General features: G+C 37.4%; 1 protein-coding gene across 4 annotated transcripts in view; it reads left to right on the top strand.

The window, feature by feature from the left end:
- PWWP2A (PWWP domain containing 2A) overlaps positions 1–20,024 on the top strand; it is a 32,986-nt gene that overhangs the window by 10,647 nt on the left and 2,315 nt on the right. For 2 of the 4 annotated variants that reach the window (XM_029218369.1, XM_029218371.1), the window contains one exon: positions 7,303–9,987. In XM_029218369.1, coding sequence (XP_029074202.1) covers positions 7,303–8,983 — 1,681 coding nt within the window. In that variant the 3' untranslated portion in view covers positions 8,984–9,987. Of the gene's footprint in view, positions 1–7,302; positions 9,988–17,512; positions 17,633–20,024 lie in introns of those variants that run through there. The other 2 variants (XM_029218370.1, XM_029218372.1) reach the window with 2 other exon arrangements.

Here is a 20,024-nt window from a genome sequence, read left to right as displayed (position 1 = left end):
GTGAATCAGCTATACATATATCCCCATATCCCCTCCCTCTTGCGTCTCCTTTCCTCCCGCCCTCCCTATCCCACCCCTCTAGGTGGTCACAAAGCACGGAGCTGATCTCCCTGTGCTATGCGGCTGCTTCCCACTAGCTATCTGTTTTACATTTGGTAGTGTATATATGTCCATGCCACTCTCTCACTTTGTCTCAGCTTACCCTTCCCCCTCCCCGTGTCCTCAAGTCCATTCTCTAAGTCTGCCTCTTTATTCCTGTCCTGCCCCTAGGTTCCTCAGAACCATTTTTTATTTATTTATTTTTGAGACTAGTATTCTTCATCCATCACACTCTTACCTAACCCTCCCTTAATACACTCACCAACGTGCCCTCTTTTTCCACCAGATGGTTATCTGTATTTTATTGCTTGTTTAAGTCTCTGAATCCTTACCTGTCTCCTATGGAGGGGGACTGTTTGCTGACTGGTAATTCCTACGCTGCATCTTTTCACCTGTTGGCTTTTCTGCACCTGCTCAGTGTTTCACTTTTTTAAACTAACTTAAGTTGTTTACCAACATTCAAAAATGGGCAACCATTTTCTGCCTCTACTGTTTTGCTTAATGTGCTTGGACCCTTCCAGGTGTAGTCAGTTTCCTGCAAAGCTCATTGCCTAATCACTAATCCTCGGTGCTTTCTTTCCCTCTAGTCTATAGCCTCTTTTGGCAGTGACTGTGGTCTCACCTACTGCAGTTAGGTCGTAGGGTTGGGACCTAGTTTTATACTGTGTGACTAATTAGCATACTTGTATTTGAATAGATTTTGTGCTTAGTGGTACTTCAGGTGAGTTTGCTGGCATTTATGCTTAAGTAGAACAAATCTTTTTTATGTACTTTCTTTGCTTGAAAGTTTTTTTTTTTTTTTTTCTTGGCCATGCCACAGCATGTGGGATCTGAGTTCCCCAACCAGGGATCAAACCCGTGCTCCCTGCAATAGATGCCCGGAGTCTTAACCACTGGACCGCCAGAGAAGTCCCTCCTTGAAAGTTTTGATGGAACTGAGGTGTAAACTAAATTTAAGGTTATACTTTTAAAAATAATTTTTAAACTTTATTTTGAAATAATTTCAAAGCAGAGAACTCAAACTCTTTATCTAGATGCACTGATTTTTAACATTTTGTCACATTTGCTTTATCATTCTTTATATAAACATGTTTTTCCCTTGAACTATTTGAGAGTAGGTTGCATACATCATTCTCCTTCACCCCTTAATACTTGAGTATTTATTTCCCAGGATCAAAGATACTCTCATACATAACCACAATATAGTTTTCAAATTCAGGAAACATTGATAAGAGAACTTTTATCTGTTTTGTAGCCCGTATTTCATTACTCTGTCAATTTTCTCAGAAATGTCCTTTAAAACTTTTTTTGTCCAGTAAAAGATCATGTATTATTGCATTTAGTTGCAATATAATATAGAATATATGTAATGGGGACTGTTTCTCAATTTAGGGTTGTCTGATACTTGCTTAGAGAGGCTCAGGTTATACACACAATGTTGTGTGCTCAGGGCACCATATCTGTGGGCATGTGATCTTCATGTGCCCTCATTGGTGAATGTTCACTTGAGTCCTTCCTCAGGTCAGGGTGTTGTCCTGTTATTCTCCAGTGTAATTACTATTTCCCCTGGACTAATAATTCCTTTACTACCATGGAAATATACTGCTTCTCGTCAAACTTGCCCCTCTTCATTAGGTAGATAGACAATTAAAAACACTTTTAATTGTGGTAAAAAACACATAAAATATACCATTTTAATCTCTTTTTTTTTTTTTTTTTTGCGCGGTACGCGGGTCTCTCACTGTTGTGGCCTCTCCCATTGCGGAGCACAGGCTCCGGACGTGCAGGCTCAGCGGCCATGGCTCACGGGCCCAGCCGCTCCGAGGCATGTGGGATCTTCCCAGACTGGGGCACGAGCCCGTGTCCCCTGCATCAGCAGGCAGACTCTCAACCACTGCGCCACCAGGGAAGCCCATTTTAATCATTTTTAAGTGTATATAGTTCAGCAGTGTTACGTACATTTGCATTGTTGTGAAGCAGATCTGCAGAACTTTTTATCTTGCAGAGCTAAAACTCTCTACCCCTTAAACAACTCCTGATTTTTCTCTCCCCCAAGTCCCTGGCAACCATTCTACTTTTTCTTTCTATAAATTTGACTACTTCAGATATCTTATATAAGTGGAATCATACACTATCTTTTTGTGATGGACTTATTTCACTTAGCATAATGTTTTTAAGGTTCATACATGTTGTAGCATGTGACAGGATTTCTTTTTGAAGGCTGAATAATGTTGCATTGTATGTATGTACCACATTTTGTTTATCCATTTGTCTGTTAAGAGGCATTTGGGCTGTTTCTACATTTTGGCTATGGTGAATGCTACTATGTACATGGGTGTGCAGATATCTCTTTGAGATCCTTTTTTCTCAATTATTTTGGCTATATACCCAGACGTGGATGTGCTGGCTTGTATTTTTAATTTTTTGAGGCATAGATATACATTTTATTTTGTAAGATTTTCTGTTGTGAACTAATTTCATTTGTCCTGAGATTAAACTCTGCCATAATAACCAATCTTGCAGAGATGCAATGTGAACCAGGATAAGCTTGCTTCACAGTTTTCCCTCCTTTATGATTGAACCTGTTGCTAATTTAAGGAGGGAGGTAGTTTCTGAAAACATCTGCTTGAAATGAAATACATCTAGATTTTTTTAAAACGAGTTAGTTGCATGTAATTTTTTCCTACTGTAGCTTCTTTAAGAGAAAAGAATTAAGAGAGGAAAAGCTTTCTTTTTGTCTTTCCTTGATATATTTATTGGAGGGAGGTTTGGTCCAGAAAGAACACTGGGGCCTGTCTCAACTAACACGCCTGAACTTTTTTTCTGAGCATTTGTTTCCCATTTACATTAGCTGAAGATTCTTTTTTTTTTTGCGGTACGCGGGCCTCTCACTGTTGTGGCCTCTCCCGTGGCGGAGTGCCCCGGACGCGCAGGCTCAGCGGCCATGGCTCACGGGCCCAGCCGCTCCGCGGCATGTGGGATCCTCCCGGACCGGGGCACGAACCCGTGTCCCCTGCATCGGCAGGCGGACTCTCAACCACTGTGCCACCAGGGAAGCCTGCTGAAGATTCTTTTTCACAGTGATTTTCTCTTGCTTTGACACAAAATAACTAGGAAGCCCCAGTATTCTCCCTCCTCAGAATTTTGACACTCACTACTCCTAAATTATTAAGATGATAGCTAGTTTTAAAACTTTTTATAGATTCACAGGAATTTGCAAAAATAGTGCAGAGAGGTCTCTTGTATATTTTACCTAGTTTTCCCAAAAAGCTATTTTAAATTAAGCCATAATACCTGAGTAATTTTCCTTTAGAATTTTTGGGTACAAAAAGTTGTAAATGGGTAAGGGTTAGAATGAGTCACTAATACATTAATAAATACACTCATGCTGCACAAAGAAGGGGAGGGGAAGGAGCAGAGATAGTTTGAGTCTTACTACTCAACTCATGGAGTATTTGTAAAAAGTTCTTTTAGGAAAAGCTCAAGCAAGGGACACTAGTCAGCTTTCCACATCTCCACTGATCATTAAATTCTTCCTCTGCTGAGGTCACTCTTTGGTGAGCATTCATATGGGACATAAATATCTTCACCTTAGGAAAAGCTAAAGCAGACATGCTTGCTAAAAATTTAGATCCTGGGTTCCACCCTAGGAGAGTCTTACCATTCAGTCTTGGGGCAGGGCTTAAGAATCTCCATTTTCAAACATAACCGAGTGTTGTTGTGTTGCAGATTTCCCCGACTATATTTGAGAAATTAGATTTTAGGGGTTTTAGGAGACCATAATTTTGTTGCTACTTTATATTCTTATTAAGGTAATAGTTTCATAAGTCAGTGGCTTTCAAACTTTTGAGCATAGTTACAGATATATTTTATCTGTAGACTCCTGTATGTACATAGATACATGAAACAGATTCATTGCAGTTACATATACTTACACTGTTTTTTAATTTAAATCATAGCTGTGACGCATGAAATTTGATTTCGCAACCAACCTCTCCACAATCAGTTTGAAAACATGGCCATGGTATTAAATGTTGTCCATGGAAGGGAAACAGAATGATTACTAAGATGGAGTACGACACTGATCCCCCTTTTCCTCTTACAATAATTTATCCTTCTGGTCGTTGAGGAAGTTTTATTATTAGTTAAAAATATTTTTCTACCTAGAGTCTGTCATACAGAGTGAAGTAAGTCAGAAAAACAAATACCGTATGCTAACACATATATATGGAATCTTAAAAAAAAAAAAAAGGGTACTGATGAACCTAGTGGCAGGGCAGGAATAAAGACGTAGACACAGAGAATGGACTTGAGGACATGGTGGGGAGGGGGAAGCTGGGGCGAAGTGATAGTAGTATTGACATATATACACTACCAAATGTAAAATAGATAGCTAGTGGGAAGCAGCCACATAGCACAGGGAGATCAGCTCGGTGCTTTGTGACCACCTAGAGGGGTGGGATAGGGAGAGTGGGAGGGAGACGCAAGAGGGAGGGGATATGGGCATATATGTATATGTATAGCTGATTCACTTTATTATACAGCAGAAACTAACACAACATTGTAAAGCAATTATATTCCAATAAAGATGTTAAAAATGAATTAAAAAATTTTTTTTTCTGCTTTTGCCAATCCACTACCCACAATTACCAGTCTTTTTATTTTCCCTTTTTCTTCTGGTGTCTGCAGTTTCCATTCATCATTACACAATTAAGTGCCTCCCTATGTTATTAAAAACATTTAATGCTTGTATTTTATATTCTTAAGAAGGAAAGGCAAGGAAGAAGAAAAACCCAGAAGTGAAATTAATGTTCTTATTAAACTCCATGAAGGTAGACGTATCAAATTTCACAGCTTATTTGATATAAACAGCTTTAAAGTAATTGGCTGGATCATCCTCACATTGAGATAATGAATTAGAGTTATAGAAAGGATCCCAAACTCTGGTAAATTATTAGTTGAAAGTAAGATCATATTACTTAAATGAAGTAAATTAAATAAAGTTTAGCCAAGAAAAATGGCTAACGTTTGTTGACCTATAAATCCTCCCCTGAATTCTCTAAGGTAGGAAATAGTGTTACTCCCTTTTACATATGCAAAAACTGAATTTAGAGAGGTTTAGTACTGCTTCAGGATACAAAGTTGGTAAAAAAAAAAAACTTTTAAGATGCTCGAGGTTTAGTTATTCCTAGTAAAAGGAGGAAATTTGTTATCTCAGTTATGGAAACAAGTGAAAGTGTAATGGGGCAAAATGATGGCTTCTAATACAAGTTAGAAAATTTTATTGTTAATACAAATAGTGGTCTCATCTCATAAGTTATATTGTTTTATGTAGCTCTAGATTAAAACACAAGAATAACCTGTGTCTTCCTGTCACCTTGAAAAAGTGGTTGTTGAGCACCTCCATATAAGCTAAGGCCAGATGCTCAAAGTGCCTTGCAGTTAAGTAGTCAGGAAGCAAACAACTTGGGTACGAAATACTGTGCTAGAATAGAAAGCTATTTATTTATTTATTTATTTATTTATTTTTCATTGAAGTATAGTTGAATTGAAAGCTACTTTTTGCAAAGTTTGGTATAGTGAGGAATGTGTCCTTCCTTTGTGGATTAGCCCAGACCCAAACTTGTCCCACTCCAGGTAAAAAGGCTTTCCTCTTCCTTTGTGGTTTGTATTTGCTAAAAGTTGTTGGTTTGTGGTAGCCAAGCTAACAAGACTTCAGGAAAAAAACCATTTAGGTGTTGGAACCAGATATCCTGGTGTTGGCTCTTCCTATATCCCTAACCAAGTTTAGGTGTATCTGCAGCCCTAAGAACTTAATCTCAAGATTTCTTTCCAACAAAGAATTCTGTACCTTTTTGGGGACGTAAAGACATTTTAGAGAATCTGAAAACCAAGACTCATTCTCCAGAAAAAGAGAACTTTACAAAACATTTGCATCTAATAACGTCAGGGGTTCTACCCGACTACTTGAAGCCAGTCCTTAGGTTCTAAGCACCTCTGCTTTAGAGGATTGGTGTTAGAATTGTATTGTGTTCAGTACTGTTTGACTCAGTGAGTGCCTAAAATTAGCATGTTAGCATGTACATGATGAAATCATTTGGTAGTCTGATTTTATTTTTATATGCAGGAATCTGAGTATAGCAAGTTTAGATTTAAGGGTTCTTGATGTTTAGCCCAGGCAGATTAAACCACAGTTACTTCTAAGTCTACAGGAGAAACAAGGTTATTTGACCCCTGTTTTATTAGAAACTGATAATTGTAGAGATTTGTGTTCTATACCAGTGCTTTGCAAACTGGGTCTGGACCTGTAAGGGAGTTTTGAAATCCATTTAATGCATCTGACTAGCATCAAAACAAATGAAAATAGACCAGAGTAGAAAAAAAATATAATTATGTATCACATAATATAAGGTCAAGTATTTAATGAAACTTTTGCTTAAGTGTGTGTATTTATGTGCATGCATGTATACATGCATAAACATTTTATTGGATTGCAATGTGAAAATATTTCTTAATGTATGATGTGATTTTAAAAAGCTAGAAAGCTATAGCCTTATAACTGTCTGCTTTTGAGGTTATTTGAGTATCTGAATTTCTAGTATTTTTGTGGTTTTTTTCTCGGGGGGGTGGCCGGGTTGGATGAAGGCCTTAAGAGTTAGGGTAGAACAGTAGAGAAGCAAACGCCTTTGAATCTTTATAGTGTTTAAACAATAAAGTTGAGTTGGAATTTTACTGATTCAGTATTTTGGGGTAGTTAGGGCTGTATTTGTTTTGTGAAGCTTTTGAAAGCCATTATAACCAGAGGAAGATATGTATGTTACAAATTTATAGTTGCATTTACTAGACATGTTGTCTGTAGTTGAGCGAACATTATATCAAATGATATTAACTATTAAGCTATCTGATAGAACATCCCTACTGATTCAAGACTGGAAAGATCTATTTTAAATAACATCAGCTATTATGGCATTGCTTAGAGCAACTATTGAGTATGTCTTCTTGAGTGTAGACCTAAAATGTAAGCCCCCCCAAAATGGAGGGCTTTGGGACCCGGGGAGGTTGTCTTTAGGTTTTTGGTTTTGTTTTTTAAAGTGAAATAGTTTTCAGGAAAGGTCGTATAAATAAACATTAGGTGGTGTTTCAAGAAACTGAATTATAGACACTAACTTAATGGCTTCTTTTCTCCTTTCATTTCTTTCAAAGGTTTGGGCCCCATGGGATCCCTGTGACAGTATTTCCCAAAAGGGAATATAAGGATAAACCTGAAGCCATGCAGCTCCAAAATAATACATTCCAAGGGACAGATGTCAAGCGTGACGTGAATGGTGCTGTTCCCGAAGACCCTTCTCCTGTCCCGCCTCCTGAGCTGAGCTTGGCCGAAAGCCTGTGGACTTGCAAACCACCACCTCTCTTCCATGAAGGAGCACCTTATCCTCCCCCTTTGTTTATCAGGGACACATATAACCAATCAATACCTCAGCCACCTCCTCGGAAAATTAAGCGACCCAAACGAAAAATGTACAGGGAAGAACCTACTTCAATAATGAATGCTATTAAACTACGACCCAGACAAGTCTTGTGTGACAAGTGTAAAAACAGTGTCGTTGCTGAAAAAAAAGAAATTAGAAAAGGTAGTAGTGCAAGTGACTCTTCTAAATATGAAGATAAAAAACGGAGAAATGAAAGTGTAACTACTGTGAACAAAAAACTGAAAACTGACCATAAGGTGGATGGGAAAAACCAAAATGAAAGCCAGAAAAGAAATGCTGTGGTTAAGGTTTCAAATATTGCTCACAGCAGAGGCAGAGTAGTCAAAGTTTCTGCTCAGGCAAATACATCAAAAGCTCAGTTAAGTACTAAAAAAGTGCTCCAGAATAAGAACATGGATCATGCAAAAGCTCGGGAAGTGCTGAAAATTGCCAAAGAAAAGGCACAGAAGAAGCAAAGTGAAACCTCTACGTCCAAAAATGCACATTCAAAAGTCCATTTCACACGTCGATACCAGAATCCTAGCTCAGGTTCCCTTCCACCCCGGGTTCGTTTAAAACCACAGAGGTACAGGAATGAAGAAAATGACTCTTCTCTGAAGACAGGACTGGAGAAAATGCGGAGCGGCAAGATGGCACCAAAGCCCCAGTCCCGCTGCACCTCTACCCGCTCAGCAGGTGAGGCCCCTTCAGAAAATCAGAGTCCCTCCAAAGGCCCTGAAGAGGCCAGCAGTGAGGTTCAGGACACAACTGAAGTGCTTGTGCCTGGTGAGCAGGATGAACCACAGACACTGGGCAAAAAGGGCAGCAAAAGCAATGTCTCTGTTTACATGACCCTAAATCAAAAGAAGTCTGACTCTTCCAGTGCTTCAGTGTGTAGCATTGATAGCACAGATGATTTGAAATCCTCCAACTCTGAGTGTAGTTCTTCTGAAAGCTTTGATTTTCCTCCAGGCTGTATGCATGCACCTTCCACATCCTCTACTTCCTCCTCTTCAAAGGAAGAGAAAAAGCTCAGTAATTCCTTGAAAATGAAAGTATTTTCCAAAAACGTCTCTAAGTGCGTCACACCAGACGGCAGGACCATATGTGTAGGGGACATTGTTTGGGCCAAGATATATGGCTTCCCCTGGTGGCCAGCCCGTATTCTTACTATAACTGTGAGCCGGAAAGATAACGGCCTTTTAGTCCGACAGGAGGCCCGTATTTCATGGTTCGGGTCTCCAACAACATCTTTCCTGGCTCTTTCGCAACTCTCCCCCTTTTTAGAAAACTTCCAGTCACGCTTTAATAAGAAGAGAAAGGGCCTGTATCGCAAGGCTATCACAGAGGCAGCTAAGGCTGCCCAACAGCTGACCCCTGAAGTGCGGGCTCTGTTGACACAGTTTGAAACGTGAACATGGACAGTAAGGTAGGCAAGAACCTTTGGAAGGTGCCACAGATTTTCTAGTCTAGTTAGGGGTAACTTCTACGAGATAGCTTGGCCAAATTGGAGAGAGAACTTGCACTCAGTTGGCTGCTTTTTTATACTTAACCTTACAGCCATTTTTAGACTGAGAAGCTTAAACTGAACAAGCAATCAAATTTTGTCTTAAGGAAGTGAGATTTTAGTATTTTTCAGTTTTGAAGTCTAAAACCACCCCAAGGCATAGGAGCCATAGCCTCAACTGAAAATGAATTTTTGCAGGGACTGTTAATTGCCATTTGTACCTAGTACTGTGTGTATGTGTATACGTATATACACACATGTAAATATGTGTGTGTGTGTACGCATAGATACATACATGTATCAAATAAAGCCTGTCACTATGTGACACAGGTTGCATATCTGGGATCATAGTAAGGGCTGGTGAGCTAGGGGGAATAGTGAGGATATTTAATGATACTTGTTTTTTAATTAATGAACACTTAGCCTTTCTATGTGCATAATGGCATGGGAGTTTGATACGTAAGATGTTTGACAAACTGAGATGCTTGCTGTTGAATTGCACACTGGGGCAATAGCCCAGTATTTGGGATTAAGACTGTCAAGGCTGGCTAGGTCTGAATCATCGCTCTCTCTCTTGTCCAGTGGGGACTTAACAAAAACTTTCAGACTTCTGGTTTGGGACGTTAGATAGGTTTGTCTTTGGATATGTAAATAGGTGATTGCTAAATTTGGTCAGATTTCTCCTGACTGGCTCTTCCTAAATTCTTAGGATACGTCCTGGTAAATTACACTTTGTGAATTAATTGTCATATATGTAATTGTTGCATTTTGGATGTACCTAGTTTGATAATTTTTAAAAAATATTTCCATTTAAGGTATCTGTTTGCAGGTCAGAAAATGAGAAAATGTAATTGTGTAATGCTCTGAAATGTAAAAAAAAACAAGCTGTAAATAAAATCGACTAAATCCAAATTATTTGTGTGTGTTTCTCAAAAAGCTTTGAAAAATTTCAAGATGGTAGAAAATTATTCTTTGTAATAGCGTATAGAGGAGATGAAAAAATCACTTATTTTCCTATTTGCCCTATCAGGGAATATATAATCTGAGCATGATAAAATTCAAATAAGTGACTAATCAATATATTCTTAAAATGAGGTTTTGTAGTATAGAGGTCTGATATGCTTCTAGACTTGAGACCCTCCTGCAGCCAATTTCTCATAAGTGTATGGATTTTAATTATTTCATTTTTAGCTTTAATATTTCATCACATGCTTCTTTTTCTTCTTTTTTTACATTTGTGTAATTAAAATCAATCTCTTTTCTGCTTTATCTTCTGCCTCAGGTATCATTGTTTTTGGGGCTTGTAACTTAGCTCACTATTTTTCTACATGGTCCATCTGTCCCTAAGATTTGATTTCTTATTTTCCATTTTTAGCTTTGTATTGTTAGTGAAAAATCTGATTGATTGCCTGTGGAGGCAAGTTTGTCCCAAGATTTTTTAAGTTGCTTTCATATTTTAGGCTCCAACTTAGCTTTTAAATGTGATACAATGTCAGTTTGACACTTTTGGAAACTTGGAACTTTTAAAGAGAGCAACTTTTTATGGATTTCTAAGTATGCAGTTTGAAATATCTTAGTTACTATGGAATTATGAAAAGATTAATGGAGATTGAAAATCAGTAGTCTTCGGTCAGCTTCCTTAAGGTAATGTACCAATTTCTGCAAAAGCAAGTGGAATTTCTTCTGGGGAACTCAGTCAATGCTTTTTGATTATAATAAACACACAATTTAAAATGTTTCATTTGAATAGAACATATTCTTTCCTGCAAACAGAAATATAGTATTTTAAAAATTCTTTGATTATAACAGGTTGAAAGAAGTTCATAGTGTGATTGAGGGGTTTTAAGGAAGTATCTTAAAAGATTTTCAGAGAACTTGTTTCAGATTAGTGAATTTGTTCATGCAGATATTTTCGAAAGTTTGAAATCTAAGGTTCAGGAAGATTTAAACCAGGCAAAGCAAAGAGTCACCTAAGTTATGTAATTCTAAGGCTTTGGGTAATGATCCAGGTGAGTTTTGTCCTAACATAGAAATGGTTTTGACAGTGGATACTTCTGATGTAGTTAAGTGCTTGGGCAAATGTGCTCTTGTGGGATAAACTAAATTTGATTTGTTTCAGAAGCCATGGAGAAAAAGAAGAAAGAAAAAGATAAAATCATGATTGTTGAGTATAAAAGTAACACTTAATTTGATATAGTCCATACCTTTGAAGAAAAGGTTGAAGCATAATCACAAATGTGCATGATCTCTTATTATTATGCCAAATAATCCCTCTGTTTTAAACCAGCAGTCTGGCATATTTCATCTGAAGTTTCTATAGGGAAACAAGTTTGAAAGAATTTCTGTAATCTTAAAGATGTACTGTGTGTTCTAAACACTAAACCAATAGCTGCATACTAAACAGTGTTTTCAAACAGAAATTTCTTAAGCAGCTAAGATGTATTTGTCCAGTATCCACTGTAGATGGAGATAGAGTTGAATTGGGTAATTGTAGCCATTTTTCTCTTACATTTCTCTTTAACAACAACAAAAAAGGAGACACTGAACTCTTTATATGGAGACAACCAAATGGGTATTTGTTTTCCTCCTTGCAGAGAGAAAACGAGGCTTAGGCCAGATCTCTAGTGGTCTAAGAAAAGTGGTTAGAATAGGATTAGCAAGGGGGAGAAACTAAGGGAAGTAAGAGCTGTGAAAGCTAAAGATGTCTTTATTTCTAGAGATCTTTGGAAATGTAAAGCATCAGAGTGTTTTTGTCTTTCAGTTTTCTAGAATTTATAGACCAGAAGAGGTCTCTTCTGTAAGTTTGGAAGGGACTCTATAGATGTGGAACCAGAGACCTGAGATATCAGTGAGACCAAGAAAGTAGAATTCGCTAGTCTGAAGCCTATTTACAGGACTAGATGGTGTGTCCCTACTTGGTTTTCATGGGGAAAATCTATAAATAGTAATTTTAGATTGGTACTAAGTAGCAAAGACAACAGACAGGAATATAGATATGAAGATGAACTGTGGACAAAGGATATGGAACTTACTAAAATCAGCTAAATGAATATCTTCATTAGCGGGTCTGAATTTCTAATTTAAAAAATAGAGTTGCACCCCTATTTGAGCAGGTTGTACTTACTATTGGTTATGTTGAAGATACACATTTAAATTCTTTTATATACATACACATTCTTTAATATAAAATAACAATTGAGAATTGGAAATACCTTAAGAAACCTATAATTTGGATCTAAAATTAGATTTTTCCTTTTAAGTTGTGAATTTTTTCTATAGCTTGTGCTGCACTGGTTCACATTTGGTAGTAGTCGTAGCAGAGAAGAGATTGGCAAATGTCTAGAGAAGTTGATAATGTTTAAATTCAGGACAGTGTTTTGATCTGTATCCGGTGATGGCCTCCAACAGGGAATTTGCCAGAGAGAATTCTGAAGACCCTGTTTCTAAGTTGGGACAAATTTAGTGTTTGCTTTGGAATTGTATTAATATGGTTGCTATTAAAACAATTAAAATGCCTGATAGAGGGAATTCAGAAATAGAACAGGAGGCTGGTGCCTTGCCAATAGCCAGGAGAGATAAAACAGCTAAGCTGCCTTAATTACCTTTACCTGGTTCTGACTTAGTTACTAGGCTCTTAATATTCTGTATTTACAGTTTGTGTACATTTACTGTACTCCATTCAACAAAGAGTGAATAGAAATTAAAAAAATGAAAGCTTCAGTAGTTTAAGTCATATAGGTGATCTATATATTTTTAGTTTTCTAGGATATCTTGGTGTTTTTACCATGGATAGTTGATACTGAGATCAGAGGAGAAACAGCTCAACTCATTTGTTTATTCTTCACTCAAGAGATTTAACCTTTATAGACTCAAACAGGGTTTTTTTCCAGTTTACTTTCTTTGGGACTTTAGGTGGAAATCATTTTTTCCCTTCATATTAATAGAGAATTGTAATTTGCTGGGGTTTTTTTTTTGGTATTTAAAAAATGATTAAATATACCTAACATACAGTTTACCATTTTTACCATAAGTACAGTTCTGTGGCACTAAGTACATCCATGTTGTTGTATAGTCATCACTACCATCCATCCGTAATTTGTTTTTTGATAGAAATCTTTTAAGTTTGGATGGTATTGTTCTGGCAGCCTGGCTTCCAGCATTCCTTCCTAATCAACCTGCAGTCCTGCACAGGGCTAATGGTGCCCCCATTTTTAACAACTATCCCTACCTCTTGGTAAAATTTTTAGGTCAATTAGTATGACTGCATTTACCTATTAAATACTCTTTAACAGTACGTTTTAGGTTAAAACCATCACCTCCTAATGACAAAAACAATTTTGTGAATATGGAAACCATTTAAATGATTTTAGTAATGGAGTTAATTAAATTAGTTTCCAAAACTTTAATTATTTACATACCATCACACTCTTTACCATATTTTCATGTGTACCGTTTTTCCACTTTTTATGTCAGTACTACCAATGGAAAACAAATATGCCTTGACATGTAGATAATTCTGTTAAAATTCTAAGATCATCTTGTATACTACACTTTGGTAGGAAATACTGAATTTTTATATCATGCCTTAAAATCCATCTTGGATAGAATCAAATTTTAATGTATCTAATTAATCTCTGAAAAAACTAATTGCCAAACTTGAATTTTTTCTTATAGATTCCTATGTTAGCATAAATTAAAGATTGGTTGTGGGCATATGTAAAGGAAATGAAGAAAATAGACTCAAAAGTTACCAGGATTTATCATAATAGTGAATTTCTGAGTCAGATTCTCATTTTCAGCTGAATAAATTACATGGCTGTAGTATATGGTCTAAGCTGTGGGCCTTCTTCCGTTAGACACTTTGGTTTGTAAAACAATTTCATAAAACTTTGATGTTGAAAACTGGTCAGTTCTAAAATTACTTGTTTTAAAAGTTGGTTTAAAAGTGCATGAAATATTTCTTCTTTAAATTCCTGATATTTGTAAGATCTCGTTAAAAATAAGTTGAAAACAGCCATTATTTAAATATGGAATTTTCCTTGTATCATAAGAATGTGACAGTTAACCTTTTGTTGCCTTAGAAGTCTTAGTGCCAGAAACCTCCTTATTATTTTTTCTATCCAGTGTGGTTATCTAGAAGGAATACCAGATACCCCATAGCCGAAGTGTTAAGGCTGTGTTATAATCACACTTTTTCCTTTTCATGTAAACTAAAAAACTTGTAATTTTAACACATATCAAGTTTTAGCAAGAGCTTGTTTTTTAAATATTTAAGATAATTTTGTAACCCTCAGTATCCCTCACTCAGTTTTCTGCAGCACAAAGATTCTCTTAAAAGCTACTGAAAAGTCCTGGAAGGAATACATTTTTCCCCCCAGGTAAAGTATAATAGGGTTTTTTTTGGCTTGCCTGGGGAGACTTTTTTTTTTTAATAGAACTGTGAGAGGATCATCCTGTTCAGTGTAAATGATAGAAATACTTATGAGAATGTAACTTGCCAGTGATGCAGGTGAGTTGGAGTGTCCGTTAACATTTTTGCACTAATAGTGCTCGGTATCAGTCTTTTTATTGAGCAAAGGATCATTTTTTTTTCACTTTTCAGGCACATGGTTGAAAGTACAGGCTCTTGAGCTAGATTTCCTAGGCAAAGCCTGACTTGGATCTGCCACTTACAAGCTGTGTGATCCTAGGCAGGTTACCTCAGTGTCATGATCTGTGAGATGGGGGAGAGAAGTAGTATCTCTTCAAAAGGTAATTGTGAGAATTTAAATGTTTAAAGCAATAAAGTGCCTGGCACAAGACTTACGTATATACTTGCTGTCATTACCACAACTAGCGCTCTCTGTATGTGGCATAGAAATTTCATTCTGGTAGCTTTTGATAGTATCTTTCTTCAACATACACACAGTATAAATTTAAAAAATGTTACAGCGATGTTATTCTTATCTGAAAATTCCAATAATCATAGTATGCTGATCATCCACAGATATCTAGCAGTAGGCATGGTCTGACTAGTCCCAACAGGCATATGTGGAGGGCAACTGGGTTGGAGGTCATGGGGAATATGGTGAGGGGAGAAGTCCACTGACATTTCAACTCTTGAATGAGGAAAAGGAATTATGATTCAGACACTTACATACTAATGATCAGTAACCATCTGAGAAGCCCAGCACACCCCAGACCCTTTCAAAGGCATGAGAAGTATCTGAGCTGGTGGGGCTCAGTGGAGTAGAGGTCCTCTTAGGAGGACTTTCCAAAGGTATTAGAACCACAGAGCTGTACTTGTCAGCTTTTAAGTAGTGTAAATAAGCTTTTTTGTACAGATACTGTGTTTTCCTGGAACCCTGGTGTTTTTATTTTAATATCTTGCCAAATGGTGAAAAAGTGGACATTAATTTGAACATCCCCTTTTATTGCCACTGGTATGATTAGATTGTTTCCCATTTCTAGGAGGGAAATACCTCACATTCCAAGGCCTTGATCTGTGTGCGTCGTGGCCATATTTTCCAGAGGGTAGTCATTTCTACCCATGGCTCCTGTTTGAGATGCTGTTGATTACAAACCTGTGATTTCCCCTCACCGTTTAGTTTTTAGCAGGGAATCCGGCTGGGAGTGGCACATCTTGGTGTTTGTCCTGGTATGCTGGGAAGAACTATGTGCAGTTTGTCTAAAACCCTAATTAAATAACTGGTTAGAAAAATAGCATTAGGGTGGAAAACCAGAATGTCTATTGTAAAATGAGGCACTATCTATTCTTTCCCTGGTTGTTCATGTTGCATCACGCTACATTGTATTAAGAGAAAATTTATATTGAATGTTCAGGAAGATAGTAATCTTAATTCTTTAGTTTTTAATTCTGGGCTTTGCTCTAAGAGTGTGACCTCTACTTCCTTCTTTCATGCACTCTACAAAGGAGACTGAAGGTTCTTACCGTGTTCTGATTTGCCCCTTTATATCTCTGCTGCCTCCCAGGAGTAGTTGCCATTGTTGAATGTAAGCTTTCTCTTAAAGGACAAAACAAGTAATTTCCAATGAAATCACTGCCTTTCATGAGGGTCTCCTTCCATTTACTGCCTCACTGCTGGGGCTTTCTGGCATTTCCTCATGGGTCCTGCAAGTGTGGTCAGTTTCTAAAGAAAAACCTTGAGACCCTAAAAAGCATTGAGGGGATACTCATCTTAAACATTAGCACAAAAGACTCATGGGCCAGGATCTGTGGACTGGGGTCTTGCATGTTACTATTTTACACAGCATTTCTGGGCGCTGGAGGGGTAAATGCACAGAAATAAGATCATTCTTTGATTTGACTCTCCTCTTGCCTAGAAGTGAGAAGGAGATTCTTTAGGATGATTGTTGAAACCTAAGTTTTACCCATGGAGGGAGAGGTTCAAAAGATAAATTCTTTGTGCGTTCATATTTCTGTTTTCCTTGTGTGACTGCTGTTGGATTGTAGCTAATAGTATATTTAAGTTTTCCCATGAACAAAAGGGTAAATAACCTCATTATTAAACCACATTTAAGAAAATTGTTCTCCTCTGAGTTAAAATTCAGAAGTAATCATGTTTCTTTATAGATCAGGTGTATAAAGTTTCTCCTTTTCAGTGTCAGAAAAGCCTTTTTTTTTTAAAGGTTTTGATTAGCTACTGCTTCTGATTCAGCATTAAAAAAATATTACAGGGACTGGACATTATCTAAATCAGTGATCCCAGAGTTGCCTACACTGATATGATAGATGAGATTTTTCTTATTTATACTGTACTTAAAGTAGGGAAAGTAAGGAAACAAGCAAATAGGTTAATAAAAAATAAGGCTTAAAATAGTAATCCTTCATTTGCTTAGTATTTGAAGACTCTGTTCTGAAAGCCTAAGAGAAAGCTTACCTTGTCAAACTTATTTCAAGTAGGTGTTACCTCACTAAGTTCAGGTGCTGAATAGTATGCACAGGTGTCATTGGCATTAAGGAGAAAGGGGAGGGATTCAGGCAGTTTTGGTGATTCTTCAAAATGGTGTCTCTGAGCTCATTAATGATATGATACAGATAGGGATGACAACTTTGGCCCTTATTGAATACTGAGAAGGTCAGGACTACTCCATCACTAGGCTAGCGTTAGGCCAGTAAAAATTTTTTGTCAGGAGCATTAAATTGTGAGTTAGCATTGGAGGGCAACATCTTCATGAGCCTTAAGGCATTTTGCAGCTCAACTGACTTGGGCTGGAGAGTGCCCTCTCCTGGACAAGACTGGTGTGTACACACCTCAAGTCTTTTCCTTTAGTACCAGAGCTTCACGTTGTGTGAAGCCAGCAAGTTATCTAGAATAAATTCATTATAAAAATTCACCTGCATTTTGGTCTTATTTTTAAATTTTTATTTTTGGTAAAATGGGTGAAAAAGAACTCAAATGCTCTATTTTTGTTAACTTGGTTTTTTCTACCATAGGTCTCAACAAATGGCAGCTATTACATCAGACAGTGACGAGTGCTGCTGCTCCCTTACAGTGTCTGACAGACCACTGTGGATTCAGACTGGGAGCATTGACGTTAACAGTGAAACGGGCAGGTCTGTCTGTGTTAAGCCCTGCCACAAAGTGAAGAGGGCTTCATGTCATCACTTACCATTCCCAAAGTAGATTAGGCTAGACGTAAAAGAATGCACTAGTTCTTTTTCCTTTGTTTTCACTGACCTTGGTAGCTGGGTGTACCTCATGTTGGTGATAGTTTTCATGAGTGAAAATAGCTTTCAGTCAATATTACCTGCTGTGTTTAAAAAAAAAAAAAAAAGGTAGAGCCGGCCTCCTGAGTGTTTCCATAAATCCAGAGGAATTTCTCGTAGGGTGGTAGAAGTTGGGTGTCAGATTGCAGAATTATGTCAAGTAGCAACTGAGTCTCCATGGAGAGTCAACTAGTGGATTTCTTTATCTTTTCACTCTCTCAGTCTTTCTTTGTCACTTTTATACTCATCACTTTAACTTCTCAGATAGTCATTACTTAATATAAAGAATATATATGTATATCGGTATATGAACGTATATATATTCTTAATTAAATCAACCTCAAAACCATTGTCATTTACATAAGGCATGTCAAAACTTAGAGGGTGGCAAAGATAATGCTGAGGTGTAGTTGTAATCTAGGTATATTTATTAAAACCTCCTTAGATAATGCTCAAAATCCTTATTTGGGGCTCTTACATGGCAGGAAGGGTTTAGGGATTTTTGTTGTGCTGCTTTTTGAACTTAGGATCTTTTCTTTGCTTTCTTGAATTAAGGCTATTTAACTCTGGTGTTTGAAGCTAGTGAAGAGCTGTAATTGGACTGTATCATTGTGTATGAGCTATAATTTGCAAACTGGGTCAGAATGGCACATTTTGGATCAGAGATTAAGGCTGGGGTATTTTGGACTCTTAGCTGTATAGAAGTTGCAGCTACCTGGTGACCCCTTGAGGGAACAGCATTTTCAATTTTCTGCACCTCCCACAGGAGTAGTAGTAAGATCTGCTTCGATCTTTGGCTTTCCTGCCAACTGGAATAGGCCTCACTAAGGTTGAAGCCAAATATTGAGAGTCATAAGCAGAAGGAAATGGAGTTGTACATGGAACTGGCTGTTTACCTTTTCTTCTCTTTCAGTTTATAAAATGGGGATATTTACTTGCAAATTTCCATGAGTCTATAAATTTATTAGTATTATGATCATATTAGTATAATATCTTACTTTTAGAAAATAAAAACTTTTCTTAGCTTAGTGTCAAATTTTAAAACCATGTTAATGATTCTGTTGCTTTAGTAATAAGCAGGGACTGCTGTTTTGATGTGTGCGGTATTTATGGCTAGAAGCAATTTTTCATTGCTTGAGAAGAAATGTGATAGAATGCCCTGTGAAATTTATTTTATAGGCCTTGATCCAATAAGTGAATGAAATATGGCAGCCCTGGAAAGTTAACATAAGATCAAGAGTTCTATCAAAGAATGAGAAATACATCTACTTTGAAGTGTTTCATAGTCAAATATTGGGAAGGATGGGGGTGGTTTTTCTTTTTTCCTTTTTGCATTTTTGTTTTGTCTGTTATTATTCCACTGAAGATACCATATCTTTGGTTTAAAAATACATTTGACCAAAAGTAATCATTATTCTTTCCACGGATCACCTCTTATAGAATTCAAACTCTTATTGGTACTTAGGCTCACAGGTTTGAGAGGCATAACCAGGGATTGTAGAGCGTTTCAGTGGGATTCTACTAATTCTTGATATCAAAGGGAGGTCGGTAATGTTGGGCATTCTGGTCATGCTACTTAGCAGTAATTTTTATAAGCCTTGCCCTTTATAAATGTTCTGCTCAGAGCCCGGCTTTTTGTTGGAGGTATGGTGCAGAGTGCCTCTGCTGGTAACTTGGTTTGCTGTTGTAACAAGGGACACTGGTCAATGGAACCAGTGTACCTAAGTTCTCTTCCAGTAGCAAAATGGTGCTCTTGATGCCTTCTGATGTGCTGTGTGTGTCTACCTCTGGGGAGGCACCCTCCACCCCCCTCTGTTGTGCTCTTGCACATATGTAGACAGTGTCACCTGCAGCTGATTTTTCCATAGTCTGGTTTTGTATATAAATTTGCTTCTTAAGCCTGTGCTAGAGGAAGGCTGCTGGCGTTTCATAGTCCACAGCGGCGAAGCTGACTTGCAAACTTTTATATTGTTACTTGTGAAACGGCAGCATAAAGAACAAAGCTAAAATTCCCTTTATTAGGCAAATATTCATAAATAAGTATTTACAAAAATACACTCAAGTGCAGATTGATTACGTGAAGGTGAAAACCATTTTATTTGTGTTGGAATTTGGCCAGATACACTTCAGAAAGAACATGAATGCTTCTGCTGGTTTACAGTGGCAGTAAGTTGTTTTCTCAAAAAACCTACGCTGGTCAGGTTTAACTGATTTAAAGTAAAAAATCAGGTGTGATCCC

The sequence above is a fragment of the Monodon monoceros genome, unplaced genomic scaffold (assembly GCF_005190385.1).
Source record: "Monodon monoceros isolate NGI ecotype Baffin Bay Population unplaced genomic scaffold, NGI_Narwhal_1 Super_Scaffold_12, whole genome shotgun sequence".
NCBI classification, from domain to species: domain Eukaryota; kingdom Metazoa; phylum Chordata; class Mammalia; order Artiodactyla; family Monodontidae; genus Monodon; species Monodon monoceros.
The sequence above is the reverse complement of the archived record's forward strand: the minus strand, read 5'-3'. Positions and strand labels throughout refer to the sequence as shown.